Genomic DNA, 27,532 nt, shown 5'->3' with positions numbered 1-27,532 from the left:
CTGTCCCCAATCCACCTGACTGTGCTGCTGCTCCAGTTTCAACTGTTCTGCCTTATTATTATTCGACCATGCTGGTCATTTATGAACATTTGAACATCTTGGCCATGTTCTGTTATAATCTCCACCCGGCACAGCCAGAAGAGGACTGGCCACCCCACATAGGCTGGTTCCTCTCTAGGTTTCTTCCTAGGTTTTGGCTTTTCTAGGGAGTTTTTCCTAGCCACCGTGCTTCTACACCTGCATTGCTTGCTGTTTGGGGTTTTAGGCTGGGTTTCTGTACAGCACTTTGAGATATCAGCTGATGTACGAAGGGCTATATAAATACATTTGATTTGAAATTGGATTTGATAGTGCACAAGGGAAGTACCAAAACACCTTGATATGGGGAAGGTGCAAGCAAGCAGATGAGGATATGTGACTAGGATGGAAGAAATTATATAGTAAAACTTACAAAAGACCTGATGTAAACCAGGGGAAAATACACACTATCATGACCTGCACCCATTAAAAACAAATTATTTTAGATCACCCCTCCCCCCAATAAATTGTGATCTGTCCCTAACTAGTGCTTTTTTAACAGCTCTGAGTGCAGGTTAATATTTGACTCCCTTTGCGATGTTCCCTCACTGATGTCCTGACCATACAAGTGGGAATAAATATAGATGTAACAACTCATATTAAAACTCAGGTATCTTATCGCGTTAGGTCTGAATTGATCGTCAAAAGGTTCTTTCAGAAAAAGCTTGTTTTGAAGGACTCTATAGCAACACACATGCCCCGCCCACCTGAGGATCTCTTCTTTTCAGCCATCAATTTCCTGTGTTTGAGGGGTACCAAAATCCACTTGTCACTTAAATCTCACTGGATTGATTGCTTTCATTTTACTCTGGTGACTCTTTCCCACTCCTGATTGTGCCATTAGTTTTCCCCGGTAGTAATGACCTGTCAAACACACTCCGATAATGGCTGAAATGGGCTCAATGGAATACATTGTCTTTTTGTTGCATCTATTTTTTTTAAACTTTATTTAACTAGGCAAGTCAGTTAAGAACAAATTCTTATTTTCAATGACAGCCTAGGAACAATGGGTTAACTTCCTGTTCAGGGGCAGAACGACAGATTTGTACCTTGTCAGCTCAGGGGTTTGAACTTGCAGCCTTCCGATTACTCTAACCACTAGGCTACCCTGCTGTCCCATCTATAAGAACGCTTTGTCTGGGACTAGCACACTGTCACGACGGTTACATCACAAGAAAGAGAAGAAAGATCAGTATATTTTGGTGGATGCTGATGTTTTGTGCAACTGAAAAAAAAGTTCTGATGATTAAATGTTTATAAATGTTTAAAAATTAAATGTGCTGAAATGAAGGCAACTTCTGAAAAGGAGCACTGATAATGTGTCTGATCTTGCAACTAATGTAAAGTATGTAAAGTGTATAGATAGCTGTAATCTAGAGCCCAGCGTTTACATTTTAAATTATGGGTGTCCTTCTCTTGACACACTAATGTAAGAGAAAAGACAACAATAGTAATGAATAATTAATTAGGCAGTCTAGACAGCAAGTGAGTGCAGGTAGGAGACAGAGCAGGTAGGGTAGACAGAGCAGGTAGGCCTAGACAGAGCAGGTATGGTAGACAGAGCAGGTAGGCCTAGACAGAGCAGGTATGGTAGACAGAGCAGGTAGGGTAGACAGAGCAGGTAGGCCTAGACAGAGCAGGTATGGTAGACAGAGCAGGTAGGGTAGACAGAGCAGGTAGGACTAGACAGAGCAGGTATGGTAGACAGAGCAGGTAGGGTAGACAAAGCAGGTAGAGTAGGCAGAGCAGGTAGGGTAGACAGAGCAGGTAGGCCAAGTATCTAATCGGGCCTGTATTCATTTAGATACAGTCATGTTTGTTGAGAAGATGTGATGAATAGTGTAGAGCAGGTGCTTTCCCTCTCTGCTACATCTCTCACTGCATTATCAAGTGTCTCCCTGGCCGATAAGGTGGTGATGAGACAATGCAACACTGCCTCTGTCTGCAAACTACCACAGATATGGCCAGGTACCAGGCATATCTCACAAGACTTATTCTCACCCTGATAGAGCAGCCTGGTAGACAATTTAGACATACTTTCAATCACTCCTTGTGACAAAGGTGTTATTCAAAAGCAAATAAAATCCATATATTTAACCCTGTAATGCATATTTATTGTAATGCATATAAAATGTTTAATGTTATTATCACAGCAGGAATTTCCACTTAAACATTTCAGACTTGCTTTTCCCTAAAGAAAAATGTATCAACCCCTACAAAAATGTAAATGAATTATAATCCACATTATAATTCACATGTTCTGTTGTTGCGGGATTATTTTCCTGCTGTGAGAAATAGATAGTACATCTGTACATGTGAGAGAGGTTATTTCACTCTAAAACATAGATGCAGTGTTACGCAGGTATTGTTTCCTGACTGTGGAGGGTAGGACGATGAGAACCCAGACAGGGACTTTAAAGGTCTAATGCAGACATTTTTATATCAATATCAAATTATTTCTGGGAAACAATTAAATACCTTACTCTAATACACTATGTGGACACCTGCTCGTCGAACAGCTTCTCCAGAGTCCAATGGTGGCAAGCGTTACACCACTCCAGCAGACACTTGGCATTGCGCATGGTGATCTTAGGCTTGTGTGCGGCTGCTAGGCCATGGAAAACCATTTCATGAAGTTATTGTACTGACATTGCTTCCAGAGGCAGTTTGGAACTCGGTAGTGTTAAAACCGAGGACAGACTATTTTTACACGCTACACGCTTCAGCACGGTCCCATTCTGTGAGCTTTGTATGGTCTACCACTTCACGGCTGAGCCTTTGATACTCCACTCCAGGATGCTCTTGAAAAAGAGATTTTAAATCACAATGAGCCCTTCCTGGTTAAATAAAGGTTAAATAAATCAAAATAAAAATAAACTTCACAATAACAGCACTTGACCGGGGGTAGAAATTTGACAAAATGACTTGTTGGGCAGGTGGTATCCTATGAAGTCACTGAGCTCTTCATTACAGGCCATTCTACTGCCAATGTTTGTATATGGAGATTTCATGGCTGTGTGCTCGATTTTATTTGAATACACTAATTTGAAGGGGTGTCCACAGATTTTGGCCATGTAGTGTAGTTTTCCATTCAAATTGTGAAAAAATGGCTTTTTAGCTGAAAAACTATTTCTCAAGCAAGAATTTCACTAGGACTGTCTGGGAGGGGAATGAATTGGGAGGGGATAACTGAAAACTAGCAGTTTTTGCCAGAGAGGTTTGGAAATTCTTTGTTATTGTTATATCAACCAATTTACCGCCCGGTGATGTCACCAGGCAAGCCGAAACTTCTGCCCATGCAAACCTTCTGATTAGAAGGTCCTGTATAGAAAACATGAATTTTGACTACACTGGGCCTCTAAAGGCAGAGCTACAGATGTTAACTCTAAATATTTCAGTGGTACAACATGAACAATGAGCAAGGGACGATCAATTCAGACCTAACGCGATAAGATACCTGAGATTTAAAATGAGTTGTTACATCTATATTTATTCCCACTTGTATGGTCAGGACATCAGTGAGGGAACATCGCAAAGGGAGTCAAATATTAACCTGCACTCAGAGCTGTTAAAAAAGCACTAGTTAGGGACAGATCACAATTTATTGGGGGGAGGGGTGATCTAAAATAGGGGAGGGTTATCAAACTTTATTTGTTTTTAATGGGTGCAGGTCATGATAGTGTGTATTTGCCCCTGGTTTACATCAGGTCTTTTGTAAGTTTTACTATATAATTTATTCCATCCTAGTCACATTTCCTCATCTGCTTGCTTGCACCTTCCCCATATCAAGGTGTTTTGGTACTTCCCTTGTGCACTATGCTTTTCCATCTGCTAACTGTTGCTATAGCACAGAGGTCAGTATAGTCTACCAGTCAAACGGTATTTCCTGCCCACTATACACCATTAATTAGTGACAACAGTGGTAGGTGGATTGTTTGTCCAGATCTGCATTAGGCTAAGTAGCAATCATACCACACATAAAAAAATTCAAAGCTGCATTTTTTTTTATAGGAATCAACAAGAACAAATAGGAATAGCTGATAGATTGCAGATAGGCTGCTGCCTTTTTTATGTGTGGTATGAGAGGCCAGGTACATCACTGTGCATGAAAGAACAGCAAAGACATGAGGCATACAGCTAAAAAAATAGCAGAGATTTAGTTTAGGGACAATACAATTATCCTACCTAGACTAGCCTACAACACCAAAAAGCAATGAATAATTTGCATTATTGTTTTCAAGTGGGTACAAAATTCTACTCTCGGCTGCAGTGAAAATGTCATCTGAATAACTGTGCAAAAGTCCTGTGATTTGACTGTTTCATTCCATTTGGATCCATTGTGGGTTTTCCTCTGGACAGTTTAGAAAGACACAGTAGCAGGCCAGTCTGGCTGTATGTTTACTATTGATACTGAGATGCTCTGTCTGTTGCAGATCATCATTCCTCGTCCTATAATAATGCCGGGCAAGCCCAGTTATTTAGGACAGCTTACACACTCTGCCTCTTCTCCAATCCGAGAGGCTAATGCTCCCACACCTAGACTTCAACGCTTCAATATAGCCAGAATATGTATCATTGAACTTCTTAAATGTATTACTTTTTATATGTGGCCTTAATAACACAACCAGGCACAATGTTTAATCTGATTGGGATATTTCAAAAGTCTCCTGTAGGCTTGCGCACGTTCATCGAAAATATAATTCCAGCTGGGCTTGACATTAATCAGGTTTCCATCCTTTTTATGGGAGTAAAGTAGCCTACATGTCTGATAAATGTCACCACATCATGGGAAAGCATGCAGTTTATTAGACTACAGATGAAATAAGTTATGATGAACTTCACAGGGTGGTGGAAGTACACAGGGAAGAGGTTGATGCTCCTTTCAATACATATCGAGGGTCTTATTCTGGTGTCATGATGATCGATGCCTGGCTGACATTAACAAATAAAAAAGAATACTGCATTTTTGTCCATAATAATCTCATCATGTCGTAGGCTATACCTGCACTGTATCTGCAAGTTGTTGGCAAGAGCGCACATGCCAGTACCAGAGTGGGTCCATTCGCTACACCTACAGTATACAATTTGTATGCCTAGAGTTGAAAATGCTATGGGAACCCATTTTACTTGTATATTTTTACGTACAGACTTTTATCTGCAACAAGTCAATTTGATGGAAACAACGCTGATGGGGAAATGCTCCTGGGTTTCCCTATGCTGGTAATTGTCTACATTTGGCAGAGAAAAAAATGAAAAGTCCGATAAATAAAGTCGTAGCAAGCCAAATTGTCCAGGAGAGGCTGTCTATCATAGCCTATACCCAGAATTCGCACTTCAGCACCATTCCCCCACGCCTCGCGTGCGTGTACCTGCTGCTGAGGAGAGAGAGAGCAACAGAAGAGTCTTGGCGTAGGCCACTGATGATTGTGAAGATGGAGGCCTTTTTCATTGAAGTAAAACAAAACGTAGAGGAAAAAGAGTGAAAAGCCCACAGGGGAAATTTAACAGAAGTTTTAATATTGCAGTTAAGAAAAAGGAGAAGAATGCAGGCCACCTTGCAACTCCCTATTCAGGTAGGATTCACTGTTGTAACTTAAATGTATTTATTATTGTAAGCCTATTTATTCATCGAAACCAGTTATTTCATGTGTTTTTTTTGCTACAGTTGAGTCTTTTTAATTGTGTGCTCCATATTTAGTTTAAGATGAATAAATAACCTTAGCCTATTTCTATCATTTGTTGGGTATGGTAGGCACTTGCCTTTGTTGGTCATTTCTGCAATATCGCCTGTTCAAACCTTTTGTGAAGGTTTAAACCAGTTCGTAAGTGTTTCATTCTGTTGAGCCATTTTCTTTGGCCAAATTAACTTCCAAATGACTGTATGAAATGCTGTGTTTGTTTCAATATGACTGACAGCTCATATTTTCCCTATAAAGAACGGCGTGAGTTTTTATATTACCCTAATAAAGTTTATAACTTTTTATGAAGGTTTGGTGTGGCTATAATTAAGCTTTAGCTACTGCAAGCCTATGATATGAAGGCAGTGTGCAATGGAGGTCCAACTGACTCTGAACAGTTGAACTTGAGGTGAGGAAGAATGTTTCAGACCTACCGGAGTTCCTCCTAATAATGCTTATATTTACACACAATGTTAAGCAATTAGCCTCTTTCTGTACACCTACAGAAACATCTGCTATCTGTATAGCAGATGCAGTAGCCATCTGACATTAAGAAATGCATGTCGGTGTCGTAGCATGTCGCCGGCATCTCTATCTCTCTCAAATCAAATCAAACTTTATTTGTCACATGCGCCAAATACAACAAGTGTCGACCTTACAGAGAAATGCTGACTTTACTAGCCCTTAACCAACAGTGCAGTTCAATAAGACTAAAGAAAATATTTACCAAGTCAAATCAAATCAAAAATAATCAAGAGTAACACAATAACATAACAATAATGGGGCTATATACAGGTGGTACCGGTACCGAGTAAGTGTGCGGGGGTACAGGTGAGTTGAGGTAATTTGTACATGTAGGTAGGGGTAAAGTCACTATACATAGATAATAAACAGCGAGTAGCAGCAGTGTATAAAAAAAATGGGGGGAGGTGTCAATGTAAATAGTCCGGTGGCCATTTGATTAATTGTTCAGCAGTGTTATGGATTGGGGGTAGAAGCTGTTAAGGGGCATTTTGGTCCTAAACTTGGCGCTCCGGTACCGCTTGCCGCGGGGTTAGAGAGAAACCCGTCTGTGACTTGGGTGACTGGAGTCTCAGACAATTTTATGGGTTTTCCTCTGACACTGCCTATTATATCAGTCCTGGATGGCAGGAAGCTTGGCCCCAGTGATGTACTGGGTTGTACGCACTACCCTCTATAGCGCCTTATGGTCAAATGCAGAGCAGTTGCCATACCAGGCAGTGATGCAACCGGTCAGGATGCTCTCGATGGTGCAGCTGTAGAACTTTTTGAGGATCTGGGGACCCATGCCAAATCGTTTCAGTCTCCTGAGGGGGAAAAGGTGTTGTCATGTCCTCTTCACAACTGTCTTGGTGAGTTTGGACCATGATAGTTCATTGGTGATGTGGACACCAAGGAACTTGAAACTCCCGACACGATCCACTACAGCCCCACTACAGTAGATGTTAATGCGGGCCTGTTCGGTCCGCCTGCTTTGTCTTGCTCACATTGAGGGAGAGGTTGTTGTCCTGGCACCACACTGCCAGGTCTATGACCTCCTACCTATAGGCTGTCTCATCGTTGTCGGTGATCAGGCCTACCTACCACTGTTGTGTCGTCAGCAAACAATGATGGTTTTGGAGTCGTGTTTGGCCACACAGTCATGGGTGAACAAGCCTAAGATTTTCTTCCTTTATATAGGCTATATACAGTATATATATGTTTGTTTTATTAATATCATACAGTGGACTCCTAAGCTTATAGGCCTATGCATGCAATGCCCTGACACGTTTCTCACTCAAATCTCCAACAGTTGGAACATGAGGTAGACAATATTTTTTGTAGGAAAGTAGCCTAAAAATATGTCTACAAAGTTTTGCATATGCTACACATCAAAACACAAGGAATAATAGTTTTGTAATTTGTTTTAGGCTGTTTTTAAGGACAAGTAAATGTGGCTCATTTAGCCAATCTCCCTTGTTTATTGATGGAACTGGCTGCTCCAAGCCAGATCTGAATGCATATGGATGTCAAGTAAATTTCTCAAATGTCTGGTAAAATCTTCCCTGTCACATTGTCCAGCACTACATTTCCCGAAAGGAAACCCTGAAATGTGCATATTGTTTTTGTGCAGATTTTAGAATATTCCCATGAAAATCTGTCCCCAACTGGATGGAAACACAGCAATTGACACCCTAAAGACTCTGGCAGGTGCTCTAGTCCAATGTCACTTTGACTATGCCTGCACATCATGGTTCACCAGCAGCCCCAAACATCTGAAGAATAAGCTACCGACTAGGGTTGAATATTTTTCCCAGTATTTTACAATTATTCCATATGAAGAATAATCACTTTTCTCCATTGTAACCCAGTATTTTCCGCCTGAACCAGAAGTGTCATTCTAATGTATATCATTTGATTAGAGCTTTGATCGGCATGAATGTTCAAGTCTGATGCTACCTGAGTCTGATGAGCCATAACCGTAAATACATTTTATGAGCTCAAGCCCAAAAAAGCTCAAATGATGTGCCGTTATCCAATATATAGCCTATGATATAGGCTACAACACATTACACATGACAGAAAACAGAAAAGCCCATAAATAAGGTGACCCCATTGAAAGGGTATGCAAAACTCACACTGTATGGAACAGATTGTGGGGCAAATTGTTACACATTTAAGACAATCAATTCTGAATGTCACTAAGTAAATTAGGTGCTGGAGTGCAGAGGTCTCTGCAAAGAAATAGCAAATGAGTAACATTTGTCCTCTGTAGTGGTTCTAAATGATAGTGCAAAGTATCTGCATTACAATTACCTGCCTGTATCTCTTTACTCCATTAATACAACCAAGCTATTTCCGTTCAGCCACACGATAAAATAAGGGCTGGGGGTGGTGGATTAGCTGCATAAAAACGCTGATATTTGCATTGTTCAATATATGAATAATTTTGTTCCCTGCATGGGCTTCCATTTGGTAGGCGACAGTATGTGTTTTTCAAAAAAGTCAGGGATTACATCAGATACTGGAGTTGCAGGCAGGGAAGGGGCACATTTTGCTGTCACTTTACACGGACCATTATGCTGTTCTTTTATTTTCAGATTATTTATTTTTATAACGATCTAGACGCCGGAGTTGAAAGAACCACTGTTATCTTGGATAGTACCGCAGCGAATGTTATGAGGGTGTTTAAATCTAGGTTAGGCTGAAATAGGGCAGGGGACAAACCCTTTCCTCTGAACTAGGAGTTGGTCTATTAGTTTGAGTGTGTTGTACGACAGGAGTAGAGGGACAAACCTTGTGTGATTAACAGGACCTTTTCTCTGCCTGACACAGTTATCTGACTTCAGAGAGAAGATCAGGATAACACAGGATCTAATCCGCTACTATCACTTTTCACTCAGGGGAAAAAGGCCCATCAAGGTACCAGCAGCCTGTGATAGGAAACTCTGCTAGGTAAATACTAATAATCTTGAATTCTTGCTACAGCTGAGTTAAATGTGTTGAATAGGCCTAGGAAGATTATGAAAGAGTGACAATCTCTTTCAAGATATTATCTCAATGTGTACCTCCATTATTGGTGTCAGGGATTCTCAAACAAGAGTAATCGTTCAAATTTCCTAACAAATGAATCATTGAAGAAGATGGGGTGAAAGCAAAGGAAGGTATCAAAGTCATCAGTAGAAAGATTAAATCAAGTAATATGCAGCTCTGACAGGGGACTGAGTGAACATACAGAGAGAGGAAAGAATTCAAACATGTTCAACATATTCATTCCACGTTTACAATCTAGTCCTTCTTCAACCAGACCTCCTCCTCCAAGTGGATTGTCTTTCTGATGAATCAGCACTTCTTTGTCGTATGAGAACAGAAATGGTATGAAGCTCAAATAAAATGCCAGTTCAACCTCCATCCCTAGTCTCTTACCCCCGCCGGCCATAAAAAGCAGTGTAATAGGATTCCTAAGCTTTTCCAGTGACTGCTTCCACTATCACACAGACATTTAAGTGCACTAATCCATGACAAATGGTCTCATCTGATCCATGACGAATCGTCTCAGGGGCAGATAAAGACGAGGAGATGGACAGAGGGAGGGAGGGAAGGCAGGGGTGAGAGAGAGTGATGCTCTGTATAGGAATGATGAGGCAGTTATTGCCCAGTTTTAAAAAGGTTGCTTTCATTACTTCGAAGGGCATGCTCTGCGATAGAGTGAGAGACCTCAACAATGAGCTCTCAACTAAAGCCTGCAGTTTTTATAGCAATTACAACCCAATGTGGAACCAGATTAAAGGCTTTGGGTGTTCGAGCCCGGAAAAAGAATGCCTTGGTAGACGGCTCGTTCTGAAATTGATGTTTCTTATTACATTTGTGTGCGTTTAGTTTTTGATTCTCATCATCAGGCAATTATGTCAGAGCCACTGAAGTAGTTTTTTATTTTTGGGGATGTGGAGGTATCTTTTTATTATGCCATGAGAATTGCATTGATGAACCATGCTTGCTGTCACCTCATTTAGAAAGCCATTTCACTATCCCAGACCCCTGTCCTGGCCACTGTCTAGGTGGTGATGGTTTATTTGTGACTTTCTGTGTGTGTGTGTGTGTGTGTGTGTGTGTGTGTGTGTGTGTGTGTGTGTGTGTGTGTGTGTGTGTGTGTGTGTGTGTGTGTGTGTGTGTGTGTGTGTGTGTGTGTGTGTGTGTGTGTGTGTGTGTGTGTGTGTGTGCGTGTGCGTGTGCGTGCAGGTGCGTGTGCGTGTGCCAACCTGATCAAACATTTCCTTTTTATCGAATTTGCACAACAAAAAGTCTGATTAAGTCACCATCCATTCCAGTGAGCGGAATTTAATTGAATTCTGTTTCCACCATCCATTCTCACACTAATTAGTCCTTGCAATTAAAAGTGGGTGTGAAATGTATCAAATTAATGGCCAAACAAAAACACAAAAACTCATACTGAGATGTTACCTTCCTGTGGGTAGTTGTAAAACTGCCTGCCCCTTGGCAGTTTGCAAAAGCTTGCAAATCGAAGTTGCATAAGTGAACCAGTCATTTGGATTACATTCATGTTGACAGTACTTAAATATGGTTTGATCACTATCATGAGATTACAGTGGATGTATCTTTCATGTTTTACTGTATGGAACAAAGCAGGCAGTAAATCACAGCAAAAAGGAAATTGAGAAATCCGTAAATAAATTCTAAAACTGGGTATATCTGTATGGGTATATCCGTATGTAATGTGTGTTTGATAGTGTAGCTAATTGGCATGTTCTCAAACTCAGCCAGGAAAACCATCCCTCTTCTGAGCTAGACATACCCATGGCAATGAAAAAAATCGATTCAGTCTTGAAATGTAAGTCTCCGGAATTCAACCCAGTTCTCATTTACCGAAATATAGATCCCTAAGGTTCACCAACACACCCACCTACACCCAGACATCTCATCCTACAGAAAAGAGCCCACAGTCACAGCAAAAAAAAGTTAAAGTAAAGTAAAACATAACAAAGATTTCAGATGTCTGGATACATGAATCATATAAAAAAAGCCTCCACACAGTTAAATGGTGGTCAATCTGCTCATCGTGACATGGGGCTCCATTCATCAACAACAGGATTCCCCATATTTGACTACTATTGGTTGACATGTCATTTTCTGCTTTAAACTGTGTTTAGCTGTATGGTTAGTTCTGTGTCATGATGAATAATAGCAGTAATTACATGTTTTTGCTGCCTCTTTTCTGCCCCTTTCCTAGACTAAAGGACTATTTAAATATCAAATGACACACTGAACATGAACATCATTAAAGCGCTTGTCTTCCAGTCATCTTTCAAAAGGATATTCATTATGAGATGTTTACATTCCATTGATGAAATCATTATAACCGTTTTATAAATGGTATGGGTTCAAATCAAATTGCAATTTTCACGTACGCAGTTTACAGCAGGTATAAACAGTGCAGCGAAATGCTTCCTTGCAAGCTCCCTCGAGAGTGCAGTACAATATCAATATCAGCACTGTTTGCTGCAGTATGCAAATGATGACCTATTCACCTTATGCTATAAACCATCCAAAATCAGCATGGATTTCACCAAAACAAAGTCCTCAGCACCCGACTTCCTATACAGTATTTCTGCATTTCTTACAAGGATGATTCAAGGGATTCCTAATCACATCATTAGTTCACAGTCACACCAAGTGGCTGCTTGCATCTTCATGTAGAACAGGGAAAACAACTGGCTAACCTGTCATTACTGTCACCAGTTCTGCTGATTTAATCAGCTATGAGAGACAGTTTAGCACCGTCATTGCAACAAACAATTGACTTGTTATTGTGTCTGACAACACTGTTTTTGTTTTGTCAAAACGACAGCTAAGGACAGCTCCTTCAAGACTAAAAGTGATGTATGTTAATATTGTAGCTTACATTGGAATGGGAATCAGCTAGTGCCCTTAGAGAGTTATGTCAGAATCATAAACCGAATGCATCGCCATTACATTCAATATCCTCCCTATGGGCATTGCTAGGACACACAATGACAATGCACTTCCTTTTGGAAAGGAAACAAATACATATTCAGTGGCAGTTGAACATAAAACTGACTTTTAAGAAATGTTTGATTTCAATGTAACCTCTCCAAACAATGACAATCCATATTTCGTTGAATGTTACAGTTTGACCCTTCAACTGGGCTGCATAGTGTCCAGTAGAATCATCCACAGCAGCAACCTGCTTTCTCCAGGAGTGGACCTGGCAGTACTGTGTCAGTTGGCAGGTGAGGAAAGAGCTGAGCTGGGCTTGTGTGTCATGTCACATTCGCCTCATCTGTCAGTGTAGTGGATTATTTCTTAAGAGACCAGAATTGGCTGCCCAGAATCTGGGCACAATCAATCTTTCCCGGCGCGGGGGACGTAGGGAAGGCCGCGAAGCAAGGGCTCATGGGAAGGCAACGGCGCCGCTTCCTGAGCAGGTGATGAAGCAGTCAGGCGACTCGTTACTCAATCCCAGCCTCAACTGTGACCAGCAGATTTCTAACTGAAATATTCTAATAAATAAAGAAATGTAGGTTGAAAACCCCTATCTCTCCTTGTATATTTTTGGTACGCATGTACTGTGCAGTGGCATTCTGTCAGCTCACTGTTGCAGAAAGGGATAAGCAGATTTTTGAAAACATTGTTAGATGCTTGAACAGGCTTGAGGATTACATTTGTACCTTGCTCAACATGACCTTCACTTCCCCTGTGCAGAGATATATTCACACCCTCGTCTGAGTACTGAGAGCTGCTGCTGCGGTATCATTCACTCACTCAGCCAGACTGAAAACCAGGCCCCATATCGAAATCCACACATAACTTTATTTAAGGCTTTTTTTCTGGTACAGAACATATGCCTGTCAATCAAACAATAGTGTAAACCCTTCGTTAGAAAATAATGAGCACTCCTGCTCTCAGACAGAACACTTCTGCTCTCAGACAGAACACTCCTGCTCTCAGACAGAACACTCCTGCTCTCAGACAGAACACCCCTGCTCTCAGACAGAACACTCCTGCTCTCAGACAGAACACGCCTGCTCTCAGACAGAACACTCCCGCTCTCAGACAGAACACTCCTGCTCTCAGACAGAACACTCCTGCTCTCAGACAGAACACCCCTGCTCTCAGACAGAACACTCCCGCTCTCAGACAGAACACCCCTGCTCTCAGACAGAACACTCCTGCTCTCAGACAGAACACCCCTGCTCTCAGACTCACTTTGTGTATGCATCCCCCTGTTCCTCAGGGGACCATGAAAATGCCATGCCATAATGACTTTGCTGAGAAATACAATTGTGTGTGTGTGTTTGTACAAGCTGATTTCTCTGACAAGGACCCTTTCACAAAAATAGAACAGGAGGATATTTATCTCACCAATAACTTAGCTGACTTCTCTATGTGCCTTGGGCAGGGTTTTCTTTTTGTTTTCACTTGGACCTCTACATAATTCAGAAGACACTTACTGTAGGCCATGCAAATCCTTGTACAAAAAACCTGGAAACAAAGTTTTAAAAAATTCATTCTGTCGCTCATCCTGTTCTCACTTGTTCCAATTAATGAGTTCAAACCACTTTGTGTGAAGCCTCTGTCTCACACCCACAACCAATTCCCACTACGTCAGCTGTTCCAACCAACCAATCCCTGCTGCTTAAAAACCTCATTGGCTATCAACAATCTTGTCGTGACATCACAAGTCGGGGAAATCAATGTCTCTTATTTTGTTGCTTTTGCTTCAATCACTGTCTTTTCACTCCATGGTGCAGCACGGCTCGGAGAATGAGACAAGCACAGATAGATGGAATCAATGTTTAACAGGCATTGGGATTTGGTTTCCTGGTGAAAGGGGTTTGTAATAGTATTGTCATCAGAAGCTTCCAGGAGCGAGTCATTGTTAAAAGCTTAAAGGAGCCTGCTTCCAAAGACACATGGCTGGGGAGTGACGAGCGCGACTACTCTACTCCCACATAAATGAGGAGAATCAGACCCATCTCACTGACTCCCTCCCCTTTAGCCCCCACAGTGGAGAAGGAACTGGCTTTAATTGCCGAATGTGAGAGAGAAACATAATTGTTATTTCCATTTAAGCCACAGTGATCAAAGCACCCTGCACTCACAGCATACTGATGGGAGTTTTGCCTAGAGCCTGTCCTATGTACCAATCAACCTGCTCGTCTGATAGATTCAGGATGCTGCAATCACTCTTTCCCCACACTGAAAATCGTCTCCCGTTAAAAAGTGCTCTTTGTCTGTGTGGGGCAGAGGGGGAGTTCCAACCTCAGATCAAAACAGCAGCTGAGCTTAAACATTACAATCAACTCTAAGCAACAACTATTTACTGCAAAGAATGTAGGAGAATGTCAATAAAGCCAACTTTGAAGATGGTTTAGTTTTATATACAGCTGGCAGAGGCCCCCAAAAATGCACCCCAAAAATGTAATGAGGCACAAAATAAGTCTGGATGACTGGGTTGCTGGGTGATTAGTTCGAATAGTTGGAGAATGTTGTATTTCAAATACCTTAAAAAACTTTTTTGGGCCCCAAATTATTATGCTTAATTCTATGTCATAAATATATGTATTTTTCTGTGTATGGAAGCATACCTCTTGAGCTGTCTGTATCCTCCTGACTGGTGGTTCTTTATAACTATATATGCTTCTCTGCATCTCTGCTCAAATCTGGGTAAAATACTGAAAGGACTCTTTTTTAGTACATTTAGTAATTGCTTTTGTAGTCTACCAACCTTGCCAGCATGCATGCCAGCTAGGATACTTAAACAAGCGAGCTACTGTAACTTCCTTGATAGCCTGAAATGGCTTCTTAGTAGCTAGTTATGAGGTTGGGAGATAGGTTACCTATCTGAGTTAGCTAAAGCCAACAATTGTTCGGTGGCTAGAGGTATTAAACAACAACAACAAATGATAGAAATAAAACAGGACAAATCTGAGGGGGCACATGTCCCTGTGCCCCCTATGGGCATGACACCTCTGACAGCTGGATACATGACTGAACCATAAGAAACATAAAGAATCCATTATACAACACCAGAATCTATAGAACCAAACAAATATAAAAAGTTATGAAACCACAGTGCACTATTCTTCTTCTCACAGTAGCTAACATATTGGTTGCAAACCAATCTATTACAAAATACAGAAGACTATTGCTTCACTGTTTCCACTGGGGATACAGTGATAAGATAGTATTTATTTTACTCTTACACTTCTCAGAGAGCTCCTCTGGGAGGACTGGGTGGGTAGTGGGCACAGCGTGATGTGTGCAGACAGAACATAGAAAGGGACTCACCCAGGATCTGGATGGCGTTGCGTCCGGGCCGGGGCACGTGGTGCTGCTGGAGGGTCTCGTACAGCGTGGCCTGGCACAGCAGCAGGAAGCCCAGGCTAATCCACAGGCCCAGGAACAAGGACATGGCAGGGCAGACTGGGAGGGTGGCTAGAGGAAGAGGGCAGAGAGAGAGGGTTAGAGCATAGAGATAGTTAGAGGAAGCAAAATTGTATCTGTCCCATTATTGCGTCTGTGAGAGCATGGGCAGCGCCATTGAGGCCGTCTCCATTTTGAAGTTCTTCTACTACTTCTATGAGTTGATAAACAAACTGATTGGCAATTTACTGCCACAGGCAGTTATGGAATGTTTGCTCACGGGTATAATTAATTGGCTGATCGCTCCTGGTGACCTGGATGGAAATATGTGATCCTTATTTAACCAATAGGAAGTCCCACCCACTTGATTACTTCAAAATGGTGAAAGTCCTCGATGGCGCTGCACATGCTTAAATGGGTTATTGGGCACTGGAGTCCTCTATCTATCTCTATGGGCTATAGGAGGAGGGCAGAGTGAAGGTTAGAGACACATGACAAGGGTTGTCTAAAGGAGGAGAGAGAAAAGAGTAAGTGGGTGAGATGGGTGGCAGAGATATGGAAAAACACTAACCAAATGACATATGTTAGGAAAGGTGAAGACAGAAAGAAAGGTCTCTTTGAGGTGAAATTGAAAAAAGGTATACACATGAAATGACATGAGCGACATTGGGGAAGGACCATCACAGGATAATCAAAGAACCTCTATCTGAAGAGAAAGAGACTTGGTCAAGCTTGTCAAACATCATCATACGTGAGAACTGAAAATGATTGTAACATGACTAATACAGACAATAACATGTATTGTATGAGGTAGCTACTGAGAAAACAGGACCATTACAGTCAGTGTAGCATTTGAAGGACATTACTGCAATATGGTCACCTCTCCCACGATGGGCATTTTTGACGAGTTCCCCAAAAACCTGCAATCGGGAAAAACATCACAAATCAACCAAGCTTGTGTCCAAGCTTGTGCATATGCTCCTGTTTAGCTGTAAACGGATGTCCTTCCCAAAGTACTGCACGTCATGTGCGCAACTCAAAAATCAAACATCGCTTGACACTCACCTGTCTTGATCAATGACAGAAGATAAACTCTGAGACGACAGCGTATACATTGTTGGATTACTTCATAGACAAAACTCTTTTTCTTTTTCTTTTCTTTTTCTTTCTAAATTCCAATGTTCCACCTGTAACAAGCCATGGAGGTTTAGAAGACACTGGTGCTTGCCGAATTAAGAATTAAGAAAGTATCGGCAAGTAAACGTTGGTAGAGCATGTTCTGATTAGGGCTAAACAGGAGCTTTGAATCAACAGCGAGAACTAGCTAATTAAATTAGTAAGCTAATGATGATAGTAGTTCGATTTGATATTGGCTACACACAATGTACACACTGTAGCCTATCAGCTCAAAACATAAAGGTCAAAAGTTTGGACGCAGCTACTCATTCAAGGGTATTTCTTCATTTTTGACTATTTTCTACATTTTAGAGTAATAGTGAAGACATGAAAATGATGAAATAACACAAACTGTATGGAATCATGTAGTAACCAAAAGTGTTAAACAAATCAAAATATATTTTATATTTGAGATTCTTCAAACAGCCACCCTTTGCCTTGATGACAGCTTTGCACACGCTTGGCATTCTCTCAACCAGCTTAATGAGGTAGTCACCTGGAACGCAATTCAATTCACAGCTGTGCCTTGATAAAAGTTCATTTGTGAATTTTCTTTCCTCCTTACTGTGTTTGAGCCAATCAGTTGTGTTGGGACAAGGTAGGGGTAGTATACAGAAGATAGCCCTATTTGGTAAAAGATCAAGTCCAAATTATGGCAAGAACAGCTCAAATAAGCAAAGAAAAACTACAGTCCCATCATTACTTTAAGACACGAAGGTCGATCAATCCGGAAAATGTCAAGAACTTTGAAAATTTCTTCAAGTGCAGTCGCAAAAACTATCAAGTGCTATGATGAAACTGGCTCTCATGAGGACCGCCACGAGAAAAGAAGACCCAGAGTTACTTCTGCTGCAGAGGATAAGTTCATTAGAGTTACCAGCCTCAGAAATTGCAACCCAAATAAAAAAAATGTTACTAGGAAAGTCAGTTAAGAACAAATTACTTTTTCCCATGACAGCCTAGGAACAGTAGGTTAACTGCCTTGCTTAGGGGAAGGACTACAGATTTATACCTTGCAGCTCAGGGATTTGATCTTGCAACCTTTTGGTTACTATCCAACACTCTAACCACTAGGATACCTGCTGCCCACTAGGCTACCTGCTTCACAGAGTTCAAGTAACAGACACATCTCAACATCAACTGTTCAGAGGACTCTGCGTGAATCAGGCCTTCATGGTTGAATCGCTGCAAAGAAACAACTACTAAAGGACAGCAATAAGAAGAGAACACTTGCTTGGGCCAAGAAGCATGAGCAATAGACATTAGACTGGTGAAAATCTGTCCTTTGGTCCAAATTTGAGATTTTTCGTTCCAACCTCCGTTTCTTGTGAGACGCAGAGTAGGTGAACGGATGATCTCCAAATGTGTGGTTCCCACGTGAAGCATGGAGGAGGAGGTGTGAAGGTGTGGGGGTGCTTTGAAGGTGACACAGTCAGTGATTAATTTAAATTTCAAGGCACACTTAACCAGGATAGCTACCCCAGCATTCTACAGCGATACACCATCCCATCTGGTTTGCGCTTAGTGGGACTATAGTTTGTTTTTCAACAGGACAATGACCCAACACACCTACAGGCTGTGTAAGGGCTATTTGACCAAGAAGGAGAGTGATGGAGTGCTGCATCAGATGACCTGGCCTCCACAATGACCTGACCTAATTCCAATTGAGATGGTTTGGGATGAGTTGAACCCCAGAGTGAAGGAAAAGCAGCCAACAAGTGCTCAGCATATGTGGAAACTCCTTCAAAACTGTTGGAAAAGCATTCCAAGTGAAGCTGTCATCAAGCGAAAGGGTGGCTATTTTGAAAAATCTCAAATCTCAAATATATTTAGAAATTTTTAACACTTGTGTTATTTCATAGTTTTGATGTCTTCACTATTTTGTACAATGTAGAAATGTCAGATGGTGGGTGTAGCTGGTGCATGAAGTCAGGCGCAGGAGAACAGAATGAGTGAGCAGCGTACTTTAATCAAAATAAAGGCACAAGGTAAACATACACTTGACCAACAATAAACGGTATTCAATTACGCACGGGTGTAAACAGCACCCATCAAAAAACAGCCATAATGTACCGAATGAACATAGAAACAATCACGCACAAAAACATGGGGGAAACAGAGGGTTAAATACGTGAACATGTAATTGGGGAATGGAACTGTCATGTTTTGTCATTGATTGTCATGTCTTGTCCCTGTGCTTCCCCTTCTATTCGTTTCCCCCTGCTGGTCTTATTAGGTTCTTTCCCTCTTTCTATCCCTCTCTCTCCCCCTCCCTCTCTCCCTCTCTCTCTCTCTCTCTATCGTTCCGTTCCTGCTCCCAGCTGTCCCTCATTCTCCTAACTACCTCATTTACTCTTTCACACCTGTTCCCTATTTTGCCCTCTGATTAAGTCCCTATTTCTCTCTCTGTTTTCGCTTCTGTCCTTGTCGGATCCTTGTTTGCTGTTCTGTGTCCTCGTTCCGTCCTGTCGTGTTTTTGCCTTCTTCAGATGCTGCGTGTGAGCAGGTGTCTATTTCAGCTACGGCCTGCGCCTTCCCGAAGCGACCTGCAGTCTGTGGTCGCATCTCCAGTTGTCCCCCTCTACTGACTAGAGGGTTTCAGTTTTCCTGTTTTGACTTGGAATAAACTCTGTTTCTGTAAAGTCGCTTTTGGGTCCTCATTCACCTGCATAACAGGAACCAGGTGTGTAGAAAACAAAGACAAAACAAATGGAAAATTAAGGTGGATCGGCGATGGCTAGAAGACCGTTGACTGCCGAATGCCGCCTGAACAAGGAGATGGACCGACTTCAGCGGAAGTCATGACAAGAAAATAGTAAAAATAAAGAAAAACCCTTGAATGAGTAGGTGTGTCCAAACTTTTGAATGGTACTGTATGTTTCAATTTTAGGATATGCTCAGAGTCATTTTCATCTCTGATGCTGGAACAGTGTAGTGTCACAGTGAATGTGAAATGAAAACAGTACACATAAAGGCATAATGCGACACCTTGGCCATTCACTAAACGATAGCCTAATGGCTGCTGAAGGCTGACATATGGACCCACAGCTCTCCCTCCTCACTGGGAATAATAACTCCTACTCTCCAGGTGTTACTATGTCCTCTCCTCTCAGCTCCATACTGATACAAATGGGGAGATTCTCAATTGGGACAAGTCCGTTCTCACCTCCGTCCTCCTCTCCTCTATGACCCGGAAACCGATAAGCGGTCGAGTGGTCGAGGAGAGTGTCAATTTGTTAGTGTCGTCCACTCCTCAATAGCCTCGTCTCTCCAAGGACACTCATGAGTGTCCTTTCAGCGGCTAGTGCGGAACTGTTTTAAATCCGCCACACTCCTTTTGAATCATCGTTGAGCTAAACCAATTGAGATTCTCCCATGCTCATGGTCCTGCATTCACTAAAGCAACCGCTTCCTATCCAGCCAAAACTGCAGTGGTCATTGTCTCTCCCAGTCATTTTCATGTCCCCATTTGTAAAAAACGACCTGGGCCCATATTTATAAACCATCTCAGAGTAGGACTGCCGATCCAGGATCAGGTCCTTCCTGTCCATATAATCTTATACATTATTATTGTAAAGGCATTCCTACTTTAAGAGAATATGAATTCAGGTCCTGCACCCAAGTTGTGTATCATTGTGTCTCCATTCTATCTATTAAGGGACTATAATATAATGCTTACTTTTTGGTTTTAGCCAGTTTACCATTATTATGACAGTAATTTTCTAACTACAAGTCACCATTAAAACATTATGTTCAGAGATATGTGCAGGTTCATTCACTTGCTTCTCTTTGTTTGGTTATCTTCATGTCAATAATTATGACTAGCCAATATCAAGCATTTGGTTTGAAAAACTTTTAGTACTTAGTTTATTTACATGGTACACTTAAAGGTAGACTCAGCTAAATCATGTTGCCACGAGCATCACTGCAGACACAAGACTTCTCTCTCACACAGTCACACACAGAATCTGTGAATGGACACGGGTTCTCTTCACGCTGTTCGATGGTAGTAGCCACCAAAAAACAGAGAAGTTGAGGGACGTTTTACCCCAAGACACCCTACAGTATTTCCCACCATCAGACATGCACTTCCTGTTCCTAGGGGGCTGGGGTGCCAGATTTGGTGCTCATGCATGCCCAGTTTGGAGGCGCCAAATGTGGCACTGTGGTTAACATTCTCCCTGTTTGTTATTTTGAAAATTTAAACATATGAGCTCCATACCATTTGTAGTTGATGTCATGACGTTGCCCTCTTTGGGTATAGCAAGCCCCATCCCGCTCTCCCTGCCTCCCCCTTTCCTCCTTCAACTAGGCTGCTGTGGTCAGAGAGACGTCGTAAATTCCTGAGGATCTCCTCATGGACACACAGTATAGAGAGAGTACATTTTCATAGAGCACAAAGGAATTTCTTCCACCTCACAGAACTTGAGGTACAAACAAATTTCATGTTCCGGAGAAAGTATAAAAGATCGGTGAAGAATCCAGCTACGAACTGGTCCGTTTGTCACAACTTGGGAAGCTCTTGGGAGACGGTGTGACCACATTACCATAACGCTATTTATATAATAGCCTCAGATATGAGGTTTACATCTAATTGTTGTATAAGATGAATGAGTGAGTATGATACTGTTTGTAGTAGTGTGGAATATGATTTTGGACTGTTTAATGAAAGGAAATCCAATTCCCTTTTGATTTGAACTAAATCAGAGGACCGGCCCTGAGCCCAGTTAGGGTCAGGCATCCTGAGACAGCCCCTTTTCTGCAATTCCGAATAAAACCCAACTTTGAGAAATTCTCAACCAGACCATGTTTTTCTCCATTAGGAGAGGACGAAGGTTGTAGATCATTGCAGAATCTTTTAACCATACCACGTGGTTAAACTCTTAGACTATCGATACCGTCAGAATAAGAACAAGGCTTTGATATTAATTTCTAGTTTGCAGCTAGGAATTCGGTATCATTGAACGTGAAGAACGACAACCACCGAAACATCCATTCTATAACAAAACAAATGAATGTCACTCTGAACTATGCCCTCTAACAACAATCAAGAGAGAATTTTTTTCTCATGTAAAGGATAAGCATTTCAATTGTTATAATTATCACTCTGTAGTGACTTCTTAGTCGACCCGCACTTCCCCTTTTGTCTAACAAGCCGCCATGCCGGGTCAGCCCACTAGGGGCACATTCTCCTATCATTTCCTGTAACCATATGTACTGTTTGTTTATGCATTTCTGTGAATTACTTAGTTAGTAATAAATAAATGATTTAAGACTATTGATGTATGGATGACTCATAGTGAAGACTGGGTTCGTGCAGATAACCAACAATTTACGACGTTTGGAATGAGACTAACGTGAGGTAAAGTAAATAATGAATTAATTCGAAGACTAGTTGATCAGATAAAATATCTGAAAAGTTATTTTAGGAAATGATGACTTTGTAATCTGAATATTTTTCCTTGGTGCCCCGACTTCCTAGTTAATTACAGTTACATGATTAATCAGTTGATCGCGTAATACTAATTAGAGAGAATCTTTGAAAAAAAACTAAGTATTCAATTTAATGATAGTAAAGACACGACAATGAATAGTACGGATGTTTTACCTAACTATGTACTCATACCATTTATTGAGTGTAACAATGAGATGTATTTTAGATTGATAAAATACTCTTGAGAAGTGAACTGCCTATTCAAGTCAAATGCTGAACACTGATCACCTTGCTGTAAAATAAAACATCTCACTTCCCCTAAAAGAGTCCAGCGCCTCCCCGCCATCTTCCTGGGCCATGAACAACATTAGGACGAATGCTTTGCCACAGATTGCCAACAGTGAGTTGTCCTCTTGGTTTAAGTGTGTTATTGTATTAATTTGATAGTGGAGAAAGACCTAGACTGAGACCACCTGTTATACCGGTTGTATTATGCTAATTACTTCTTAGTTATTACTGAAAAAGGGTTTCACATTTATAAATGGTGAGAACAATTGCTTCAAAGACAATTTTAAGTGGAGAGTCATTCACACATAGGCCTACACATCAGTGGTGAGTTTAGCATGTCAATCTCTCCAATTTTGGGGTGGACAGATGCCAACAAAGAAACTACACAATATAACACGAAACAATACATTAATTGCACTATAATGCTGGGAAACGGTGCCCATAAACTGTTAGGGTTTATATTAATCTGTCCTAAAAGCAGAGATTTTATTTTCAGCACTATGGAGTGAATCCTTACCACTGTTACACCTGACTATCAGCGGAGCACTGCAATAGTTCATTCAGGCTCATTTACTACCTTTTAAAATAACATAGCTGATATGGCTGACTTGCTTAAACAAATGTGGTTTCTACTGACAATTGAGATGTACAAACTATGGCATAAGGGGATGATGAGCGGATAAGAGGCAATCCATAATTCAATTAAAACATTAATGAAAGAACTAGGACGGATGTAGTCAATATAACTATTTGTTCAGCACTTTTGAAATGTACAGCGACAGAATTCCGAATATGGGCAGTTCTTACAGTAATCTCCCCGTACACCAAGTCAGAACAGTAAAATAAATAAAGGGGCCATATAAACAGACAATGAAAGCTCTTACAATGTTCAGTGATGACATTTCTCTAAAACAGGCTATAGGCTACATATGCACCACCAACAGCTAACAGCTTACTACTCAACATACAGTTATTATTACTTTGTTAGCTACAGTATATATATCTCCCTGGCATATTACATAATTTATGCAGCAGCATACAATACATTTTGGACTCACCTTGTTGTGCTGTGCTCACTTGAACAGGAAGGTGTCACGGTGGTCCTTCGTGGGCAAATTTTGTCATCAACCTTTGTCATCAAAGTGGCAGGTAGCCTAGTGGTTAGAGCGATGGGCCAGTAACCGAAAGGTTGCAAGATCGAATCCCTGAGCTGACAAGGTAATAATAAAATCTGTCGTTCTGCCTTGAACAAAGCAGTTAACTCACTGTTCCTAGGCTGTCATTGTAAATACAATTTTTTTCTTACCTGACTTGCCTAGTTAAATAAATGTAATCAAATCCTGGTATTCTCTGGATTGATGGTGCATTCAAGACAAATGGGAACTTGGGAAATAAACAAGGTTGAATCATGATGTCAGTGATCTTTAGGTCGGAGCTCTAAAAAGAGGACGAGTTCCCAACTTGGAATTCTGAGATGGATGACCGTTTCAAATGTATTTTCCCAGTCTGAGCTTGTTCTTTCCAAGTTCCCATTTGTCTTGAACTCACTGAAGTCTGAGATTTCCCAGTTCCGAGTTTCCAGTTGTTTTGAATGCGGTAGAAGTCATGCTGAATTGACAGCATGGCCAATGTTAAATGCTTATCTTATAAGCTTGGAAAAGAGACCCTTCAACCAAGACTTGGACCACACACCACTACACTGAATAGCAGGCTAGTGATTGCTTTGCAATGCTTACAGTTAGCCACTGATTCCTTCCAAACCACTCAATGTCGAATTTGCAATTTCCAATTTGTTGTGTAATGTTTATGTCCAATGGCAGATGAGCACTGATACGTTTTATTTACAATCACTTCTCATCATATGACAAGGATTAAAAAGGATTTGTCCGTAGATTGTCGACTTGATTCATGATGATGACTGCTAGCTTCCTAGCTAAGATTTTGAAAGTATGATGTTGACATGATCAGTCCAATCAAAGCTATGGTAGCTATAACGTGATTTGATGCCGTTTTATCTGTGGCCAACGATCTTGAGCCTTCTTGGATGGACACTCTAATGTAACCCCAAGGGGCTTTTCGAGCTCTGCTCATAGATTTAGTGGTGAAGTAGTGTTTCCATGAGTGACAGAACATTGAGCCAATCACGGGGCAACTAGAGAACATTACCAACCCTTATGCTCCGTGTTTTCAGATGGCTGCCCCACCACCACAGAAAGCACTGATCTAGGCTGAACACCTGCATTTTGGAGCTGCCTTACTCAACAAAGCAAAAAAGATACAATGTTTGTATTCGGCTTTATTAACTCAATTATATATTATTTTACATTGTTTGCAAACTGATATGTGACACATTCATTCCAAAATAACATGCAAAACAGGCAACAAATATATGTATATATATATTATTATTTATTTTTTTATTATTTATTATTTAGCTGACCTGAATGACAAGTCGCCACTGCTACACATATACAGTATTTAGGCTATTCCTTTGCCTTCAGATGTGCTAGCCTATAGCTTGGTGTGTGCATGTCCGTTCGAGAAAAAGTTTACATTCTCCCCTCTACCCTGAAATGACATTGAGACTAGCCTACTGAATATTCAACATGCAGAAATTAAGCATAGCCTATAATTAGTCTTATTATCGGCATATTGTAATCCCATCTCCTGCAATAAATTCGCTATAATCCTACATTTTGTGGAAATGTGAACTGTTCCCTGGGGAATGCGTTTTAACACGCTGTGTTTCTAGCAAGTTCCTGAAAAAAAATGTAGTCTTTTGCCTGAACAACAGCATGGAGAGAAACTGCTCTTTTGTCCTCTCCGCCTTTCGGTTCAGCTCTGAGCAACTCTCCGACTGTCGGAACTCATTCATGTCAAAGAAGAAATGTGGTCCTGATCGACAGCGCGAGAGAATAGGGATGGAGAGGTGGCGGAGAAAGATATTCAGACCGCACCACACAGGCATGCTTATGCATTTTAATGTAAACGGACAACTTTTACGAGTAAATAGCAGACACATGAAAAATAAACCACCTTATCAGGGCTAGCAGGATATTTGTATACAAATTACTTTTCGTTAGAATTCTTACCTACGTGGTTTTCAATGAATAAACAAGGGATGTGCACTTCATGCAGGATTTACCATTTGCGCATCTGTTTAACTAGCCGTTTGGTCTCTGCTTTGCAGTCTAATTAGACCATTGATTGATATGTTCCTGATGGTTGTGGACTTCGTAATTGGTAATGACGGCATTTACATTGTATTTTTTACAAGTATACCATGTCCTGCCAATTTAGACTAAACACGAGACCATGCCCCCTGCTCGGACACACCTGCGCACCATCTCGGCAGAATATAGATGTTTAGCCTTCCCGACAACATAGGTGTAATGGGGCAATTTTATATGGTAAGTAAATGGCTTCTTTTGATACGGTTAGATTAGGTTAGCCTGTATAAAAATAACACCTTTAAATAGAATAGACTTGATCTCGATTGCATGAAAAGCAACTTGGTCTGGACTAGAACATTTGAATTTTGCAGCCTTGTCTTTAAAAAAAGGATGAGACTGACATCTCTGCCCTACTTAGAACTAACTGCCTGTAACTTTAAAATATATAAGTCAACACACAATATTTGGTATGTCCTAAAACAGACATATATCTACAATGTCCATAGCCTACTCTCCTTCATTAAACCATACAGTCGTTCAATCCAACAGAGATATGCAGGTTGTGTCACATGCTCTGCCTGTCTGTCGCTCACAGCTCATACCTGTCATCATTATGCCGTTACTCCTGGAGCCCTTCCACTTCTTACAAACATAACAGCTAGCCGTATTTTATAACATTTCCATAATCAGATTTCTTTAAATAATAGTATATTTTGCAGAAGGAACAGAATATAATCAGAAAGCACCAACAGTCTCAGAGAATAACTCCACAGCCTTACCTGAGTGGTCTGTCTGGTCAACAGAAAGGGTGCCCTGTTGTCAGTATCACCGTCTGTTCAACAGACTCACAACGCTGTCTTAAATCCATCCATAGCCTGAGGCCAGGGATTCCCAACAAAGTTCCAGGTGTAAAGAAGAACAACGCTGCAGGATAAGAGGGGGAGAAGCTCTGTTGTTTCTGCCTCGTCCGCTTGCCCCCCTCGACTCTCTCTGTCCGTCGGAAATCCTGGGAGTGCGGTCACCAGAAACCACCTCAGCTCACAGGAATGACACGCTGTTACAAACTAGTCCGTGTTTACAAGATGGAAGGCTGCTCATATCACCTTTAGATCAGTACTGTGAATGTAAAATCCCTCTCGTGACGACAGCACGTTAATTTGCTTCCTCACTTCTCACACACGGACTGAGATCAGGTCCAGCGGAACGACAGTTCTGTCTCCTCTTGGCTCCGTCCCCCCATTGAGAAGCTGCGCTGATTATGTGTGTGAGGCTCAGCCCTCTTTCCAAAGCACTAAGTAGTGTGTGTCTGTGTGAGTCTATTATAATATACAGCCCAGCCAGAGAGAAAAAGAGAGAGAGAGAGAGCTGGATCACATCACATGTCTTAAAGCAAGACTGCCCACTTCTGCATTGGGACTATTGTCTAATGAAGCATGCCTATTAAGCCCCTCCACTTCACCATACCATGAGACATAACGCTCTGTGGTTTCTTCTTATGAAAATATCTCACAGTTTACCACAATAATATGCTGTTATGTTTTCTCAAAATGATTCCTTAGACAGAACTCTGGCCTTACTGATGTGATACCGGACTTTGGCCATTCACCCCACTTTCTGTGTGTGGTTCTGTGTGTGTAAGTGTGTTTGTGTTTGTTGATACGGATTGAGAGGGTGTGGGATATGAGTGAATGTGCCTCTTTTACCCATTGCCTTCCAGCGTTTGAAAAGAGATTGAAATATGCTCAGAGCATGATGCTTTAACTAGAAAGGAGTCCGCCACATCCAAGCTCTGTAATCAA

At 41.3% G+C, this 27,532-nt stretch overlaps 1 protein-coding gene across 2 annotated transcripts in view; it reads right to left on the bottom strand.

Moving 5' to 3' along the window:
- Window positions 1–27,011, bottom strand: part of LOC124003671 (chemokine-like protein TAFA-1) — a 281,503-nt gene extending 254,492 nt beyond the window's left edge. For both annotated transcript variants that reach the window (XM_046312176.1, XM_046312175.1), the window contains exons 1-2: window positions 26,513–27,011; window positions 15,588–15,734 (exon numbers count right to left, since the gene is read on the bottom strand). In XM_046312176.1, the coding sequence (XP_046168132.1) occupies window positions 15,588–15,711 (124 nt within the window). In that variant the 5' untranslated portion in view covers window positions 15,712–15,734; window positions 26,513–27,011. The remainder of the gene's footprint in view (window positions 1–15,587; window positions 15,735–26,512) is intronic.
- Between the last annotated feature and the right edge of the window lie 521 nt (window positions 27,012–27,532).

This window comes from Oncorhynchus gorbuscha, linkage group LG18 (genome assembly GCF_021184085.1).
Source record: "Oncorhynchus gorbuscha isolate QuinsamMale2020 ecotype Even-year linkage group LG18, OgorEven_v1.0, whole genome shotgun sequence".
In the NCBI taxonomy this organism is placed as follows: domain Eukaryota; kingdom Metazoa; phylum Chordata; class Actinopteri; order Salmoniformes; family Salmonidae; genus Oncorhynchus; species Oncorhynchus gorbuscha.
Note: the sequence above shows the minus strand (reverse complement) of the source record. Positions and strands in the feature narration are given on the sequence as shown.